Here is a 17,908-nt window from a genome sequence, read left to right as displayed (position 1 = left end):
TAATCTTTTCTGACAACGATGCTGGAATTTCAACGCTGATAAGTGCCGAGTCTGCGTCGTGTTGTCGAAGAGCCGTCACGTTGTTTTGTCTGCTAGCTACTTATCTCGCTCATTTCTCCTGCTTCTCTCTCATTCGCGGCCTTATCAGTTGTCCAGAGCACCGGCTGCGGTTACTTCGGGGACGCTGTTTATTTCTCTACCCAAAGCGCATGCCCAAATGCCCAATGTCGGTAGTAAACAACGGGACGTGTTCTGGGTCTTGAGCAGGATCTTTTTAAATAAGCGGTAAGTAGCGGTTGCAAGGGAAATTGTATCCTTCCTTTAGTGCCGCAGACGAGGTACGATTTGAATAGTCATAAGCAACGCAATGGGTGTTGGAATATGTTGGCCATAGTAACCATCTTTTAATTATTTTCTTTAATAACCGGCATGTCAATGTGAATATCCATTGCGACTAGACCGTCTTTTGGCGATACATATTCACGAGCAATTCCAGGATACGGGAGCATTTCTTACAATCAAGACCAGTGATTTACAGGACAAGTATATAGTGCTAAAGCACCAAAGAAGCTCAGAGGGATTGATGTTAAAGAGGGAGATTGATAGTAAATTGCTTGGATACGTTCGGCATGATACGAATAAACACCAAAAGCCGTTTGTACAGCTAGTTACAGGACGAACATCACCCGTTCAATAGTGCTCTCAATATCGTGTATTCGTTTCAAATTGTTTTCTCATTAGGCTGTTTATGCATCGAGAATATCGTCAAGACGATAATATCTGCGTTATTCAACGGCAACGGGAAAGGGGGAGCGAGATGGTGAATTTGCCTAAAAGCCATATTACTGCCGGTGGAAATGTAGCCCACGCTGCCGCTTCCGTTCTGCCAAGCGTTTCTTTGCCACTGACACGTGGTGCATAATTTCTCGTTTGGTGCTTTCCGCTGCCTCCCGATTCATTCGACTAAGGGTTGTCTCCAGGTCGTCGAAAAACTCGGCATTATCCGTCCGAAACGTAATTTCTTGAGTGAGCTTCTCGGCTAGGGCGTTCAATCTATCGCACAGTACCGTCCTTAAACTGACCACCGAGGTGTCCGCTAGCGATTGCATCTCTTTGAGCACGTCCTCTTCGTCTGTAGGGTGCAATCGGACAACTGTAAGCAACTACGGGTGGTGACTAAAACTGCAAGCTACTTACCATCAGCACCCTCGGAAGCGAGATCCGAAATGTACGCTATGGTCTGCCGCAGAAGATCGACTGCCGTTTGGTCGGAAAGGCTTGCGTGACGCAGATTATAAATAAGCGATTGAACGTGCACCAATCGTACTGTCGTTTTCCAAATGTTAAACGAATTCAGCGTAATCGAGGTGTACTGATCGTCTATGCTGCTGGTAATCCTGCTGCTTGGATCCATTATTTTGCACAGAAATAGGGTACAAAAGCCGAGTTGTTGTTACCCACTGACTAATATTGACGGTTTCATATCACGATCTACTCATAAAACAGAAAGCAACTGATTTGTCCAGCAAATAAAACTACACGATCTGACGTTTGCGTTTGACAGCATAAGTTGTTTGAAAACAAACACATCCCCCCCCCCGCCACCAAATAATCGGGCGAGCTTTCCGCACGGATTTTCCTGCTGCTGTCACTGAAACGATCAATTTTCCCTAGCAAGGTGGTTGGACAACAAATCACAGGTAACTTATCGTTTACTGTATTTTCCGCAGCAGACAAATCTTACCATTTTCTACAGAATCTATTTGCAGTCGTGAACGGTGTGATATCAGCACAAGAGGAATCGCACAGAGATGCATCGAAGCTTTTGATATTATTAAATAAAAAGATATATTTATTGAAAATCTTACTATTCACATCTTATGGAACCTTGCTAACCAATAGATGATCTCAGTCACTGTTTGTCTTCGATCATACAACGTTTTGTACCATTTGCAATTATCATACAACGCGGCAGAAGACTTGAGAGCAACCGTTTTCACACACTTCTTGCAGTAACGATAAATTCAGCATCATTGGCGCAACAGACGCATTACGCTTTCACCAACAGTAGTTCATTATCTATACGTAAATATAGTTATATACAGAGTAACGGAAGAACAAAACTGAACAGTAGTTGACCAACACACATCCATTCATGGTGATGAGTTTCTCATCATAAATCGATGTACTACTGCTGTCTTTGTCTGGTCGGTTTAACAAAAAGTCGGCCCCGGGGTGGCGGCTTATTTTTCCAGTAAACATCCGAAAGCTTTCCACGAGGCATCCTCCACTGGTTAGAAACGGTTCAAAACCGCAACTTTAACCGTCTGGCTTAATGTGCGATTTTGTTGAATGTTGTGGACTCGATTCCATTGCTGTCGATGTTCGTTGTTGTTGGAGTCGATTCAGCATCGCATTGACTTGCGGCTTAACGTTGCGCTAACTTTAACAATCATCGTGTCAGCAGAAGATCTTCATCATACGGTGCGTAGAGTAACATGAAAAGGGACACGCCGCCGTAGGAAGGTTGAAACTTGATCATTTTCGAGTCTCAAGAAGGGATTGGTTCCAGAGTAACGGGAGTCGACACAACAGAGGGGACCAGGATTGGCGCCCAGGAAGGATGGTTGGAGGATAATGGAATTGGACCCCCTGTAGAACCGTACATTCCCACCACTTGTGGCACCGTTCTCTCTAATCACCAGGCACGAGATAATTTAGCGGTTGAAAAGAATATTCTTGTAAAATGTTCTTTATAACGATAGGACAAAATAGGGCAAAAAACTGGAGCGCTGCTTCGTTCTTGGACGCGGCGGTGTTGTTTTTTCTACGTTTTCACATTTTTCCCAACGCAAGCATAACGCACACTTTCTGCTAAAACGTTTCATACAACCAGGTAAAGCATTTGATTTCGCAAATAATGGTGTTCCTAATTCGTCCTTTTAAGAGCAGTCTGCAGTCGTCGGGAATGCTGTCCATGCTGGGTTGAGTTTCTGGTTAAGTGAGTCTGCTAATGTCAATTTCTTACACACCCCAAAGGCACGCACAACAAACACTCGTTTTCACTCGCCACACTACGACCAAAACCGCATTTTTCTTATCTCGTCAAATCATCACTCCGTTCGCATTTCCTCTGTTCGTCAATTCCAGACGACGTTAGCATAAAGAACGGATGTTTGTGGTGAAATACCTTACAGCATAATGGTTTGTGCGATGTATGTAGAGTGGTGAAGGTAAGGATTGCCCGCTGAAGAACAATCCATCCGATCCGATTTCAGACTGCTGCAATTAGATGAAGCCTTATTTCTTCGATGATCGCTCGTTTTTGGGTGTTTAGTGATGTTTTAAACGTGTGATGTAAGCTGCTACCCGGAACACAGCTCTCTAGCGTTCGCTGGGTATTCCAAGGAGCCAATTTATCGCCAAAAAAGATGCCTCGATTATGAAATTCGAGTTACGGTGCTACCAGCAGATGGCGAAAGTGAGGCGAAGGACAACACACACCGGTAGCTGCAAGACCACTTCATTCCGCAGGAAGTTCTTGAGACAATCTCTGTCGTCTCTCTGCACCACCTACTCGCGCACCACTTCACTGGCCACACAAAGTTCCTAAACAACGCCCATCGCTGCACTTTTGGAAACGCATCACACACAAACACACACTACACGACGCAGCACACGATTGCACCGGGTTGTGGTCATGCGAATTGCATAAATAACGCCTTGACCACAACTCCAGAAATCGGAACGTTCTCATGCTGTGCTGCATGCTGTCTCCCCGAGGCGTGAAGGGGAAGGTGGCGAGGGATTCGTCAACATCCTCCGTCGAAAGCTGAATCCATCCTTGTCGAAAGGTGAAAAATTCTAAAACAAATTTTTCACCTTCCAGTTGCTGCTACACTGGCCATTACTACTTTGCAACCCCTTCGTGTTCCGAGAAAAGATGGCGCGAACCCTCGCGTCGAAGTCACATAGCATCTTTTCATCCTTCCACGGTGCAGAAACTTCATCCACCACAAGGGGGGACAAACTCGCAGAGGGTCGCACGAGGTTAAGGAAGCGAAACCGATGAGCGTTGCGAGAGAGGCAGGTTTGGCACAGTAATGCGACGTCCGCTTGGAGCCATCGGACGGACAAATGAAAAATTGTATCGTGCACGGTGCATACGGTTCGGAGGAGGGCCAGCCACTCGCAGGAAAAAGTTTCGGTGATGGCGAAAAGAGCGTGCACGGTTCGTGGCGCGCATCTTATCGATCCTTAGAAATTTCCCAGCACATTCATACTCGTCTTGCAGTCGATCACTTGCCGCACACCGTTCTCTCTTGCCGTGGAAATTCCGGTGGTTTTGTTTATAAATGCACTTTTCATTTCGGTACTCGCAGCATCAGAAGCAGCCGCAGCAGCAGCAGCACCAGCAGCAGCTTCTCCGGCAATAGCAGAAACACCACCAGCAGCAGCAGCCTCTTCCGTTGTCGCCGTTGTCGGCGGAATTGGTGCAGAAACGATGCTAATTTCTAACGACTGTAACCACTCGGTGCATTTCTCTTCGCTGGCAAAGCCGAACATTTGGCTGACCGTTTCCACCGGAATATTGGGCCGATAACTAAATGTATACATACACACATACATAAGCAGAATCGTTGAATGAATTAATTCCGCAACGGATTGCAGTTAGAAGTGGGTGAGAATCAAATCGTCAAAATAAAATAGTTTGTCAAAGAAGAAGCAGCAGGGAAAAAGGGGGAAAAGAGCGACTGTCGGGAGAAAATGATTCGTTAGTGATGCCGAGGGCTGTGTCTGCCTTCACAGGAACCGAAACCTGTAACATATTAAATTAACCGATGCCCCTTCGTATATCACCGACCGGAGCAGACATCTGAGGCGCGGCAGAAACCTCCAGGAACAGTAGCGCCGACCGAAAACCAGCTGAAACAAACCCTCGCCCCACGGTAAGAAGTGTCGTTTCGTATACGTACGCTTTGACAATGGATTTGAGTGCAAATTTTCGTTCACGCTCGATGAACCAATCGATCAAATAACCCGCCATCAATGGTGCTTTTCGATAGAGCTTGAAGAAATTGCTATAATTACTCAGCGCCCAAGCGGTCCGAAGTTCGAGAGCGAATCGTACGGTGTCGCTCTCCTTGTCGGTGACCGTTAACGACTTAAGGATAGTGGTCAAATCTGTATAGAAGATATAAAAAGGGAAGAGATATAGAATATTGTACTCCAGCAACACCCAACATCGTCGTGTACTCACCAAGAGTGTTTTTGGTGAAAATGTAGTACAGGATACGGTACGCCGTGAACTCGAGAAGGTTTTCGCCACCCACATCAGCGTACAACATTTTCAATTGCGTCTGGCATTGGTTGAATTCCTCGTGGTCTCCCTTTTCCATAGCGATACGTGCATGAGTTTCATATACCTGTACGGTGAACGCATCTCGAATTCCTTGTACCTGTGTCGCCAAGTGTGGCAAAAACACGAAACATTCTAGTTGAGTACTACGCCAAAAGAGTCGAACTGCAACCTCAAGCCACACTTACCGTTAAATCCTGCCTAATGGACTTGAGCTGATCGCAAGCATAGAAATAATCCTGCTTTTCGACCCACTTCCTCTTGACGTTCTGCAGCGAATGTCGCAGTACCTCGACCGGCCGCACCTCGGACGGGGACGGAGCCTTCGTGAGTCGCAAGAAGCTCTTTTCCAAATCGCGACAAGTGCCGACAATATGCAGATCGAACAGATCCACCTCATCGTCGTGTTCTCGATCCGCCGAGTCGTCGATGAAGAAGCGAGCGGGCGTGGGCATGGCCATCTTTTTCTTCCTATTGAACGGTGAAACAATGTTGGAGGCCACGACCGGGGGCGATGCCGGAACTTTTTTGCCACCTCCTCCATTGAACCGTGCGGCCCGTTTCTTCAACTGCTCCAGATCACCCTCGACGGCACCACCAATTTGGCCGTGCTCGGAGTAGAATCCTTGAGCCTTCTGATTACGCCCGTTCTGATTTTTGTTATTCTGCTGGTGGTGTTTCTGATTCTTTTGGTGATTGTTTTGCTGCTTGGAGTTGCCTGACCCTTTGCCACCATTACCGTATGATTTGTTGGCGGCACACGACAACGGGCGGTTGGTGTTCTCGCTGCTGCTGCTGCTGCCGCTGTTCGATGAGCGCCGGTTCTTGCGGCGTGACGAGCGCGATTCGTTACTGGACGAGCGACTTCGCCGATTGCGGCTACCGGTGCTGCTGTAACGAGCCGGCGACCGGGACCGGGAACGAGAAGTGCGAGACTTTTTCCCACCGGAACCAGCACCACCACCGGGCTTAACGCCCAGGCGAGTGCCGAGCGACGGCGAAATCCCTGTACAATTGTTACCCTTCTTCATCCCACTATTGAACTGCTGTTGCGGTTGTGCACCCTTGGTACCTAACGGGCTTTGATACGGTCCTACTCCACCAACGATCGCTCCGGCTCCGGGTGCCGCTTTGTTTGCCTTGCCACCCAGCCCGAACCCGAGGCTTCCTCCAAGAGTGTTGCCACCTAGATTCGGAAGCAGAACCTGGTTGGCCCGCTCACTGTGCACGCTCGGCACTGGCTCGTTATCCCAGTCTTTCGTCCACAGTTCGCCTTTGTTAGCCGCGGCCGTAATTCGACCCTTCAGACAGATGTCGATCTGATCCTTATCGAAATCCGTCTTGCACTTGGCGTAACAGCGAGACACAAAATCATTCAAACTCTGTGGCCAATCGTCGGTCGGATTGTGGAACGGATCAGGCTTCTTCGGTACGGTGCTAGGTGGCGTCGGAGGCTGTGGTTGAGGTATCAATCCAACGCCCACCGAGACCTGCGGGATTGGTGGCGGTGGCTTGCTGAGATCGAGTTGTGTCGTCCCAAATCCACCACCAACGGATTTGCCAGAACCAGTATTGGATGGTAATGAACCGGCCGGCATCAACGGGGGAATGTTGGCCGTAATCAATGAACCGGCATTCCCATTCATGAACATGCCGTTTTTACCGCCTCCCGATTGGTTCTGGTTCATGTTGTTGTTTTTGTTCTTCTTGCGCTTCTTTTTGCCGCCGCCCGAACCATTTTGATTCTGGAAAGCGGCCATCATCTGCTGATGCTGCTGCTGCTGTAGGTGCTGCTGTTGCTGCTGTGCGTGGATCTGGCTGGCTTGCATGAGCGGATTGCTAGCCACGAGTGGGCTGACGCGCTGCGGGTGCTTGTTAATGTTGAACCGTATCGGTCCAAACTGGCTCGGTGCCTGTTTGAAGCCCATGCCATCACTGTTTGCCTGTCCTTGCTGCTGTTGTTGAGGAGAACTGAAAAACTTGTTGCCCGACATACCACCGCCGGGAGACCCTAGATCGGAGTTACCATCCGAAACACTCGACATAGCAGAACTCGTGAACCCGGGGGTTGTATTGTTCATGTTGCCTGCATTGCTACCGCTACCACTATTTGCGCTTCCGAAACCCGCGTTATACTGCATCTGCTGGTATAATGCGTAATATTGTGCGTACTGTTGCTGCTGCTGTTGCTGACTCATGCCATATCCATGAGATCCGGTATAGGACCCACCGGACTGCTGTTGCTGCTGCTGCACGGCTTGAGCGGCAGCTATCCACGCCGCTGACTGGCTTAACGATTGCTCTTGTGAATTCATAACGCTACTTACGGCTGTCTCACCCATACGCATCGCAACGCCGAGCATGTGCTACGATGTAATGTTGTAACTTTTGTTCGATTTTCACAATATGGTGAGCTTTATTTTCTGGCCAACAATGGCATTAGGGGAGAGAAAAAGTAGAAAGTGAAAATTAAAGATGGCCGCCAGGGTACAGGTAGAGTGTTTGCGTGTAGCAATTTTTCAATCACAAATTTTGGCCTTTCCTTCGAGGAAAACGAAACCATCGCATACTCACTTGAATGTCTAACAATTGAAGTTGTGTTTTTTTATATGTTGGAACAATTTTGGTTAAAACCTAACTCACTTAAATAGAATAAACTTGCTCCGAAGTATGACACACTTCCATGCTGCGAACAATATTTCGACGAATGCAGCTGAAAAATGATGATGACGAAATCGATCAGTTGCACGCCAAGATTGCTACACACACGCTCGGGGTAGGCTAAACGATAAGTTCGAAACGATAAGTTCAAACGAATAGGACAATTCAAATTAAAAGCGAGGAAAAATGTTTTTGTTTTTACTTTTAATTTGAGTTTACTTTGAGTTAAACTAATAATATATTATAAACAGTTTGCCAAAACAGTAAGGCGTTGCTATTTATTTAATTACTATAATGGAACTTAAGCAGTAATTTTTTTTCAAAAAAACTAACAAAATCTTAACATAATTGTTCCTCCGAATAGGATCAAAATATTAATAATAAAAATTTGTCATTAACAGATCATCCTCGAATTTTCCTGAGTCGGGTTTCAGCAATACAAAAGACTACCTAAAAGGGTATTAAAAGAATAGAATATTAATATCAATGTGATGTTTCCATCAAATCTCAACTTTTGATAACTATTTTGATCAAACGTTCACCGTACGCGGCCACCCACGTGCTGCATTTGTTGAAAATGTATTTAATAAATAATTGCCCCATCGCGTAATTCAATAAGGATGTCACAATTGAAAAACTAATCGTTGTGAGGGCTGCGTAAAAAAATATGCACGTGCGTCTTCAGCGTCACAGAACGAGGCAAGAATCGAGGATCACAAAAATTAAAGGGGTTCTCCTGTTATTCATGCGGTTTAGATGTACACGACAGCACATTGATTGTAATTTATTTTTGCTCGGGGGCACATCTATAACGGGATCCCACGGAAGTTCAAGGTATTCGTGCATTAGTATGCAGACAACAAGCCTTTTGGCGTAACTATCCACTTTGACCGGTCCGCGATAGGTTTGTTATCAAAAATACATACCCGACATAACAGTGGTTTGTTTTTTTGATTCATCCTTCCCCCGGTCATCGCATAATGCCGGAAAAGGAAACATCACACGAAGCTCAAACGATTGTAAATTGTAGATTTCGGGTGCGTTTTGCATACCGCCAATTTCGGAAAGATTTTGTTCGGTGCCGAGAAACCATGATCAAGGTTGCGACCGAAGCGGTCTGCTGTTATCGATTTGCGGTCGCGAATAAATGGTCGAATGATTTTGGTTCCTAAGACGGATCGGAACAGAATGCGTGGCCACCACGGACAGTTTTGATGCAGGATAAATTTATATGTCCATTTTCTTTTTCGAGTGTTTGACAAAACAGTTTGGTTTGAACACTTAACTACCAAACACCGGAAGGCTACCGGAATTGCTGTTAACAAGCGTGTGAGACATTTTATCATTCTTTTATGTCGTTGATAAGCGAGTTTTTGCAAAAATATGCACACGCAACAATACAGATAAAATGGTGAATTTATAAAAATTATATAAACAGCGGAATACGAACCGAAATGACTAGGACGAAGTGGTAGGATTGAATAGTTCATGGATAATAAACAAGTATTTCGGAAATTAATATGTACAGATTTTTCATGTAGTTTAATTTCTTATTGCTCGATCCGGTAAAGCCGTTGCAAAATTACCATCAAGCCCCGTACAACCAGTAGCTGGTTCGCAATTGTGTTTATTTGTTTTTTTGTTTTTGCTAACCATCCGTGTTTAATTGTTCGAAGCGAGCGTGTGCCACTACTTCCGACGACAATACAAGTTCAGCTTATGCGCGTGCCAGAGGTGCTAAGCCGCGTTCTCACTACACCGCACACTATAATGTGGTTCGTTCGCGCGCGCGCCACTACCGGCCGATCGTGTCGGCGAAGAATGATCTTGAGACGGCGTGATGCCGCAGCCCTGTTCGCGATCGCCGTTCTCCGGGGGGGAGGGACCGCGCATTGCACGACATATAAGAGCGCGTGGCGGTGGGTGCAAGCGTTTAGTTTTAACCCGATCGCTTCGAACGCAGCGCTACGAGCGAGACCCAGAGCGTGCAGGCCTCTATACCTCCAGGAGAATTCTAGAGTCCAGAAGCAACCGTGGCCATAAGCCGTGCTCAAAGCTCTTGCTCGAAGCAGTTTCCTAGAAGCGACTACGGGGAAGTGTTGCTCGAATTGTGAGTGAATTTAAACAGTGCCACCGCCGCCGGAAGCTTGATCACCAACCGCCGCAACATGCCAGCCAACGGAGTGTGCAATGTCGGGTTGTTGGAGGTGAACAAAGAGACGGCCACCTACGCCAGCGGATCGGATAGTGCCGGCGTGTCGGAGGACGAGGACATCCAACTGTTTGTGAACGGGGCCCACGGTGTAACCGGAGTGCTGGGGAGAAAGCCGGAGTCGCGCACCAAACCGTCGTCGGACGAGGTTATGGACAAGCGGTACGCCAGCCTGCCGAACCGGGAACAGCACCAGCAGTTTCTGACCGCGTTTCTTACGGAGGTGCTCAATTCGGCCGTCTTCAATGGGACGGACCGCGCGAACAAAGTGCTGAACTGGGTCGATCCGGAGGAGCTGAGCAGAACCCTCGATCTGGCACTCAAGGACGAACCGGATACGCACGAGCGGTTGCTGGACCTGACGCGTGCCACCATCCGGCACTCGGTCAAGACCGGACATCCGTACTTCATGAATCAACTGTTTTCGTCGGTCGATCCGTACGGATTTGCGGGTCAGGTGCTTACCGATGCCCTCAATCCGAGCGTCTACACGTTTGAGGTTTCGCCCGTGTTCGTGCTGATGGAGGAGGTGGTCCTGCGAGAGATGCGCACCATCGTGGGCTACCCGGGTGGCGTTGGGGACGGAATTTTCGCTCCCGGCGGTTCGATGGCCAACGGGTACGCCATTAGTTGCGCGCGCCACAAATTCATGCCCGACATTAAGGTAAGTATTCCATTGCAATAAGCAATTGAGCACAATAAGCCGAGTAGTTTAATTCTGAAGCTGAAGGGGCTGATTCATCCTGAAGGGGACCCAAACCGTTGGCGCCCTGTTTTAAGTGCATTTCGAAGTGCCACGCGCGGCTATTACGGTGATTGGATTGCACGCGTGGTTAGAAGGAATTCGAACAAGTCAAAGCACAATCACCAAGAATTTGGTTGAAAAATGTAGTCCCCGCAGTAAATAACTTTCACAAAATGTGTAACACGCGACAATGGATGTTATAAGCAATTAAAAGTAGAAGTGCACAACCCGCTACATCCAAGTTTCATTAAGGCTAGCCGACGGCGCACGTGTGCAATCGGCGTCGCCTAATTTTGAACGGTTCTCGTCGCGGATTCTGCATACATCGAAAGACGCTGCAGTGGTTGGGAACGACTGCCCGGCTCCGGAAACGTTCGATTTTGTGCAAATCGGACATCTGTTGTGTGTGTATTACACCGGGGTAGATTATGTACCCCCACCACGGACACATACTAAACGGGGCGGAATCGAATTAGATCGGTGCCGATTTATATTTAATCTCCGTTCTACCCTTGCGGAAGTGTTTGCGCAAAAAGCGGGAGAAGCAAAAGTGAAGGGAATATACTGCCTCATTTGGGAAGGTGGAACTGGGAACTTGGGCTCGGGCTCACAAGGATACTTCTACGGCCGCCCGATTTTGCTTGAATAAAAATACCCGAATTGCATTGGCGTGGCGTGATAAAACCGTAATTATACTCGCAAAACGAGCTCCTAAACGATGGAGCGATCCGTGGCAGTGCACACCACTGAAGGAGGCTCACCACGGCCCAATGAACCGTTAAAGGAAGTGTTACTTCCTCTCGGCGGGCGCCGGCGTTTAAGGCACCGTGTCGGCAGAATGGCGCATTGCCCGCCACAGCATGATGATGGCTTTGGCCCTGAACATGACACGGTGGGCACGCGTGAATGTGCTCAAACAACCACCACCCGGTCGGTGCTGGTGGCCCCGGCAGAGATACAACCGAAAACGAGTTGTGAATCACAATGCTGCTACTGCGACCGCCGCATGCAACGGCTTCAAGAGCGCGCCCGGGCCGACGGATTCGCGCCACTGATCATTCTGCTTTGTTGTAGTTTTGCGACTGAAATCGCCTAAATTAAAAAACAGAGAGTAAACACAAAAAAAAGTTGATCGGTTTCGCGTGAGGCACTCTTCCAGCTTCGAACAAACCCACCGTCGGGAAGCGCTAAACCTGTTCGCGGGGTACGGTCCGGAAGTGATTTCTTTCGCCTGTGAATCTAGAGAGACGATTTAACGTGATGACTGAGATACGCAGAACACGCACGGAATAGTTCAACTACCTGTGTGTTTTTGTAAACAATCTCTCCATACTGATCGTAGTTCCTAGATGAGATAAAGAATGGCGATTGGCTTTTTATTTCCCGGCTTCAGTATGATAGGTGATCAAACTTGGCGATTGAATATTCAATTTCTCTTCTTTCAGCTCTAGGAAGTAGCAGAAAAGATCAGGAATCGAACTGAACTTCACTTTGATAGTAGGAACTAGAACCAAATGCGCCTCAAGTTCCAGATTTTTTCAATGAATGGAACAACCCCTGAAGCCCTGTGAGTGTTTCTAGCCTTCCTGGTAGAAAACCGAAGGAAATTCCCTCGCCAGATGCTTCCTACTAATGATAACAAGATTCCATTCACTTGCCTCTGGGAATACCTTCACTCGGTGTTGCCCTCCACACCACCCCGGGCGGACGACCACTTGTTGAAACAAGGGAACTACCTGGTGGAAACTTGTCGTTCCATTCTTCTAGACTTAATGACTACCGCTGTCGGGCGTGAAGCCTACAGCAATCACTATTAGCAGACAATTAGTTCCGTAGCAACTTCGCTGAGCAAAGAGCAAAGGCGATTGAGTCATCCGTATCGGTCAGATCAGAACAGCGATCGGCGGCATGATCATCGTAAGAATCACGATAAAGCTGGCGCGATGAGCGGTACTTGCCCACGTGGTGCTGTGCTGGACCGTTGGACGCATTAATGGTGGGAAATCTGTCGTCGTACGTAAGCGCTGCGAGATTGCGAGGCAGCCGAGGTGCCACTGGAATTTGATTGATTGTTTAGAGATCCCAGCATCCCAGAATTGCGCAATCTTTCACCCTAAGGTTATCGCAATTTGTGCCGTCCGGGTTATCAGCTACGTTGTAGAATAGATTTGTAAATATTCATAGCCGCTTGTACCTGTCGTAGACTTCCGATGCAATGTGCATTCTTTCAATCATTATCGATTCACGATTGGAGGTCGACGCGCAGCTCGAGACAAAGTAGAATGAAATCGCGAGAAAAAAGAAGGTGGAAAATCGCCCTCTTTAATGACCTACCTATTTCTACTCTGATTCGCAGACCAAAGGATTGCATGCACTTCCTCGTCTAGTGATCTTCACGTCCGAGGATGCACATTATTCAATCAAGAAGCTCGCCTCGTTCATGGGCATCGGCTCGGACAATGTGTACGCCATCAAAACGGACGCGGTTGGCAAAATGCGTACGGAACATTTAGGTAACTATCGCCTCTGCAGCTTCGAAATCACCGAAAAATTAACACCAGCTACTCGTTCTCGTTATGCTACTCCGGAAAACAGAAAGTGAAATCTTGCGCGCCAAAGCGGAAGGGGCTTTGCCTTTCATGGTGTCGGCCACGGCGGGGACTACCGTAATTGGAGCATTCGACCCGCTGGACCAGATTGCTGATCTGTGTGCGAAGCACAATCTCTGGATGCACGTGGATGCGGCGTGGGGTGGTGGTGCGCTGATGTCCAAGAAGTACCGCACGCTTCTGAAAGGCATCGACAGGTAAGTTGAACCTTCGACAGCTGGTCACTTCCGGCATGCGCAGCTGGATTGATTGCTTGCCACCAACCAACATTAATTGTGGCTTGCCTTATGTTGTCTGGCAAGTTTGCGAATCACTGTTTACCGGACAGGGAGCAAGAACTCTAGGAACAGGTTTTCGGTATATATTTCGTGGTCGAGAATACGAGTCTGTTCTCGACCCAGTAAATTCTCGCGCCGATCACCCCAGTTCAATGACTGCAATATTTCCGTGTTTTACGAAAATAACTGAAGGCCGTAAAAGTATTGCACTAGCCCGGGTGACCTTGACGAGGTGTCGGGGACGGTGTCGAGTTTTTAACTTTTTTAATTCTAATTCACGTGACTCTTCGCGATTGCACGATCATCTGTTAAACCTTAATGCCGCTCCGATTTCCAACGACGGGGACCATAAAAGTTTCTTTGGCCTTTAGCCGCAACATGCGGTAGCTAACCTTTGGGCCATTTAATCGCTGTTAATGATTGTTGATTGCACATGGTGTGTGCATTTTATCGATCTATCATCACCCACAATTAGCGGAGTATCATTATCATGTTTCTCTCCTTGCAATTCCTCCCGACGCGTTCAAGGGGGCGATAGAAATCGCGTACATGATGTAGAGGCCTCTCTACCACGAAGGTAGAGGGGCAATTGAAGATTTTGTGTCTAATGTGCTCCGACGACATTTCGTTACCTTGTACTTCTTTTGTGCGCCGAACGGCTACATAAACGATTGGCTTGGACTGCAGCTACATCGGAAATAATTGCTTAAGTTGGAGGTTTTCTGCATGTGACAACAATTATCGGCGTGTCCTTGCGTCTCGATCATTAGGACGAGAACGTACCTTCCGTGACCATGCAACCTGGAGTGGTGGACAAATGAAAGGAACTATCGTAGCGAACGGTAGCTTTTGTGCAGGTAGCAGTAAGCAGTTCTATTCTAGCTTTGGCCAACCTCCCGTTGCAAAAAAACTAAACCACGGTTTGAAGTTGACATCAATCGGCCAATCGGTTCCGGTCCCGATTTGAACAAGAACTAATTTTCCACTGAATTGGAAATAATTCGCATCGTCACACATGGCTCGCGCCGTGACATTGGCCTAGCGATGTAGGCGTGCGCGAGGCCTGCACTAAAATAAAGGTTTATGCGCTAAACATGAAAGTGACGGTATCTCGTTCCCCAAGCAGCGTAATGTAAGCCCAATGTCAATGGCGGCGGTGAAAATGGCAAAATCCTTGATACGTTTGCACTTTGTCGGTATAAGAAGCAAAAACCGCTGAAAACCAACTGAGCGTGACAAGGCATTGGTAAAAACGACATCATACACAAAACTGTAGAAGCTCAGTTGTTATGAAAACCGTAAAAAAACTTGACTAGGGATTCGATCGTATTTCCGCATAAGTTTTCCCCAAATGAACCAACTTCGAACTAACTACATTTTCGTTTCCGTCATCCATGCTAGGTCCGATTCGGTCACGTGGAATCCACACAAGTTGCTGGCTGCTCCGCAGCAATGCTCAACGCTGCTGACTCGCCATGCGAACCTACTGTCCGAGTGTCATTCGACGAACGCGGCGTATCTCTTCCAAAAAGATAAGTTCTACGACACGCGATACGATACTGGCGACAAGCACATCCAGTGCGGCCGGCGGGCCGACGTGCTCAAGTTTTGGTTCATGTGGCGCGCCAAGGGAACGAGTGGTTTCGAGCAGCACATCGACAAAGTTTTTGAGAATGCTGAACACTTTACCAATAGTATTAAGGCGCGGCCGGGCTTCGAGATGGTGATCGAAAATCCGGAGTGCACCAACGTTTGCTTCTGGTACATACCGCCTGGCATGCGAGATGTCCCGCGTGATTCGGCCGATTTCCGAGAGCGGCTGCACAGGGTCGCTCCGAAGGTAAAGGAGCGCATGATGAAGGAAGGCTCGATGATGATCACCTACCAGCCGATCCACGACAAGCCGAACTTCTTCCGGCTCGTGCTGCAGAACTCTTCGCTGGACAAGTCGGACATGAACTACATTATCGATGAAATCGAACGGTTGGGAAAGGATTTGTAAAAATGGCTCGGTGCTGTTGCCTGTTGATTAAATTATTCTCTTGCCCTATCGCGTACAGCTGTATTTATTAAAAGCATTCGTTACTAGCTGCTAGGGAGATGAAAAGAATCAATTTTGTATAAAAAGGAATGATAAAAGTGATTTAAATTTGAACTATTTGAGGGATGAATAGTTAGAGGCTTGATAATCTTTGAGGAATGGATGAAAGGCTATTGAAAAGTAGTGTATAAGACGAACACGTTTTGTGCACAAACGGTATAATATTACTTATATGTATAAATACATTCTGATGATCTGGTACTGGTATTTTGCAATCAACTCATTCTGAAGATGACAAGATGATATGGACAGAACGCAAACAGAACCGGGGAAGTGTTTTTTACAATAAACTTTATATTTGGCATACAAAATGACATGAAACTGGATTACAAACAGCTATCAAACGTGTATATCAATAAATACCCTTCAACTAGGTGGTGAAAGGTGTTTTACGCTTTAACATTCGATTACGCTCCGCTTCTTGATGGTGTATCACATACCGTTTTTTCAATTCCTATTAACATACTGTTGGCATTGGTAGGAGCCAACAGGTCATTCTTGAGCCAAGGTAATTAGCTCGAATCTGGTTGAAGCTGGGGTTATGCAGAACCTTTATAATTCCAGAACTCACACGCGCATCTGAGACAAGTACTCTAGACATTGATCGTCCACAATTTGCTCAAAACTGTGCGCCACAATTTGTGCATCGTCGATTGCGCATGGCCAGGCAACACAGAATGCCTACCGGGAAGAAGAAAATTGCACAAAATATACCCAAGCAAGAAAAGTCGTCCTCTAGCATTCCGATCCGGCAAGCAGGGCATCCGTTCACGACGATAATTTGCTGTGTAATCTGCTGTACCGGGACTGGTTGGGTAACTTGAGGGACAACTTGAACGGTAACCTTGCTGCCATCCATTGTTCCATAGTAAGGCATCGCGCCGTGTATGGGCGCCACCACCGGAGTAGCAATAGTTGCCTGTACATATTCCTGTCGAGGGTAGGAACCTGACGGAACTGGTGCCGAAGGTTGTAAAATGCTCACAGGAACAGCACCTGAGAGTGAAAGATAAGTGGCTCTTACAAGTAGCCGCAAGAACCATCTACACCGGAATGCGAAATACTTACCATTGTTGACGTTACCCATGTTTCCCGACATCATCACTTGGTCGTATGTGGGTGGATTGTTTGGAAGTTGTTGCGAAGCCATTTTTCAGAGTTGCAGAATAATACCTCAGAAAAATACGAATGTTGTGATAGAACGAAAAGGAATGTTGCTGTGAGTAATACTAAATTAAAACAATCACGAAAAAATATGACACCGAAACGTCATCGCTTATCAATCTATTTAGTACAGTGTTCATGATCAAAGTATTGTTCCAAATAGCAAATCGTTATTCATATCGTTATTTAATTGTTCCAATCAAATACCGAAGTAATAAATAGAATAAATAAAAAAATAAGCAAATATTTTAATTATATCCCGATCAAAGAAATTGTATGCAATTTCGGCGTCGCATGCAAGTCACGGCTGTCACTTGTACTAATTCGTGGTGTTCTAAATTGAGTTGTCACTGTTGACATGCCCACATAATCAAGTTGTCTGTGCAAAGAAAAAAAGTTCGTGAAAAATTGCCACCGTAGTGTTTCGTGTAAAATACTACGAAATTTGTCTCGCTACCGAAGGAACTGAAAGTAAACCTTTCGTAGTAACTAAGTGCTGTACTGTTTGACGACTAAAATAGCTGTAAAGCAAGTACGAAAAGCCAGTAGGCGGTGTCTGGGCCGACTCGTTGCGGTCACTCCCTCATTTCACGAACCCATCTGGTTCCAACACTTGGCTCAAATTTCCAATTCATCGTGGCCGTCGAGAACGGCCAAATTTATTACGTGTTTACGAGGGTGCGTTAACGAAGCAACATTTATAGTACAATCCGTGTGACTTGTGATCAAACCTACGTGCAAACGAGCTGCCCGCTGGAGAGGATGTTTCCGGTTACCGT

At 47.0% G+C, this 17,908-nt stretch overlaps 4 protein-coding genes across 4 annotated transcripts; 1 reads left to right on the top strand and 3 right to left on the bottom strand.

Moving 5' to 3' along the window:
* Nucleotides 1-714: 714 nt before the first annotated feature.
* LOC128274064 (uncharacterized) lies at nucleotides 715-1,447 on the bottom strand. Its single transcript, XM_053012149.1, has 2 exons — nucleotides 1,198-1,447; nucleotides 715-1,132 (listed from the first exon to the last, which is right to left on the bottom strand). The coding sequence occupies exons 1-2, from the start codon at nucleotides 1,412-1,414 to the stop codon at nucleotides 843-845; spliced, it is 507 nt and encodes a 168-aa protein (XP_052868109.1). The 5' UTR covers nucleotides 1,415-1,447; the 3' UTR covers nucleotides 715-842.
* A 1,518-nt stretch (nucleotides 1,448-2,965) lies between these two features.
* On the bottom strand, nucleotides 2,966-7,768 carry LOC128275045 (leukocyte receptor cluster member 8 homolog). The gene is made up of 4 exons (XM_053013418.1): nucleotides 5,548-7,768; nucleotides 5,261-5,459; nucleotides 4,977-5,184; nucleotides 2,966-4,603 (listed from the first exon to the last, which is right to left on the bottom strand). The coding sequence occupies exons 1-4, from the start codon at nucleotides 7,720-7,722 to the stop codon at nucleotides 4,258-4,260; spliced, it is 2,928 nt and encodes a 975-aa protein (XP_052869378.1). The 5' UTR covers nucleotides 7,723-7,768; the 3' UTR covers nucleotides 2,966-4,257.
* A 2,324-nt stretch (nucleotides 7,769-10,092) lies between these two features.
* LOC128271477 (cysteine sulfinic acid decarboxylase) lies at nucleotides 10,093-16,098 on the top strand. Its single transcript, XM_053009032.1, has 4 exons — nucleotides 10,093-10,896; nucleotides 13,334-13,490; nucleotides 13,573-13,783; nucleotides 15,266-16,098. The coding sequence occupies exons 1-4, from the start codon at nucleotides 10,189-10,191 to the stop codon at nucleotides 15,864-15,866; spliced, it is 1,677 nt and encodes a 558-aa protein (XP_052864992.1). The 5' UTR covers nucleotides 10,093-10,188; the 3' UTR covers nucleotides 15,867-16,098.
* Nucleotides 16,099-16,271: 173 nt separating this feature from the next.
* On the bottom strand, nucleotides 16,272-17,187 carry LOC128273470 (brain protein I3). The gene is made up of 2 exons (XM_053011437.1): nucleotides 17,034-17,187; nucleotides 16,272-16,961 (listed from the first exon to the last, which is right to left on the bottom strand). Exons 1-2 carry the CDS (start codon nucleotides 17,113-17,115, stop codon nucleotides 16,585-16,587), a joined length of 459 nt encoding a protein of 152 aa, XP_052867397.1. The 5' UTR covers nucleotides 17,116-17,187; the 3' UTR covers nucleotides 16,272-16,584.
* Nucleotides 17,188-17,908: the final 721 nt, after the last annotated feature.

Source organism: Anopheles cruzii, chromosome 3 (assembly GCF_943734635.1).
Source record: "Anopheles cruzii chromosome 3, idAnoCruzAS_RS32_06, whole genome shotgun sequence".
Classification (NCBI taxonomy): Eukaryota; Metazoa; Arthropoda; class Insecta; order Diptera; family Culicidae; genus Anopheles; species Anopheles cruzii.
Note: the sequence above shows the minus strand (reverse complement) of the source record. Positions and strands in the feature narration are given on the sequence as shown.

What these genes read in the sequence shown, in the direction of transcription:
- LOC128274064 (XM_053012149.1), bottom strand. Translation starts at nt 1,414, where the DNA reads ATGGATCCAAGCAGCAGGATTACCAGCAGCATAGACGATCAGTACACC. An exon ending in CGCTTCCGAGGGTGCTGATG is followed by an intron (nt 1,133 to 1,197) that starts GTAAGTAGCTTG and finishes TGCACCCTACAG; the next exon opens with ACGAAGAGGACGTGCTCAAA.
- LOC128275045 (XM_053013418.1), bottom strand. Translation starts at nt 7,722, where the DNA reads ATGCTCGGCGTTGCGATGCGTATGGGTGAGACAGCCGTAAGTAGCGTT. An exon ending in CCATTAGGCAGGATTTAACG is followed by an intron (nt 5,460 to 5,547) that starts GTAAGTGTGGCT and finishes TTGGCGACACAG; the next exon opens with GTACAAGGAATTCGAGATGC. An exon ending in CTCAAATCCATTGTCAAAGC is followed by an intron (nt 4,604 to 4,976) that starts GTACGTATACGA and finishes GTATACATTTAG; the next exon opens with TTATCGGCCCAATATTCCGG.
- LOC128271477 (XM_053009032.1), top strand. Translation starts at nt 10,189, where the DNA reads ATGCCAGCCAACGGAGTGTGCAATGTCGGGTTGTTGGAGGTGAACAAA. An exon ending in AATGCGTACGGAACATTTAG is followed by an intron (nt 13,491 to 13,572) that starts GTAACTATCGCC and finishes TCCGGAAAACAG; the next exon opens with AAAGTGAAATCTTGCGCGCC. An exon ending in CTTCTGAAAGGCATCGACAG is followed by an intron (nt 13,784 to 15,265) that starts GTAAGTTGAACC and finishes CATCCATGCTAG; the next exon opens with GTCCGATTCGGTCACGTGGA.
- LOC128273470 (XM_053011437.1), bottom strand. Translation starts at nt 17,115, where the DNA reads ATGGCTTCGCAACAACTTCCAAACAATCCACCCACATACGACCAAGTG. An exon ending in CATGGGTAACGTCAACAATG is followed by an intron (nt 16,962 to 17,033) that starts GTAAGTATTTCG and finishes TTTCACTCTCAG; the next exon opens with GTGCTGTTCCTGTGAGCATT.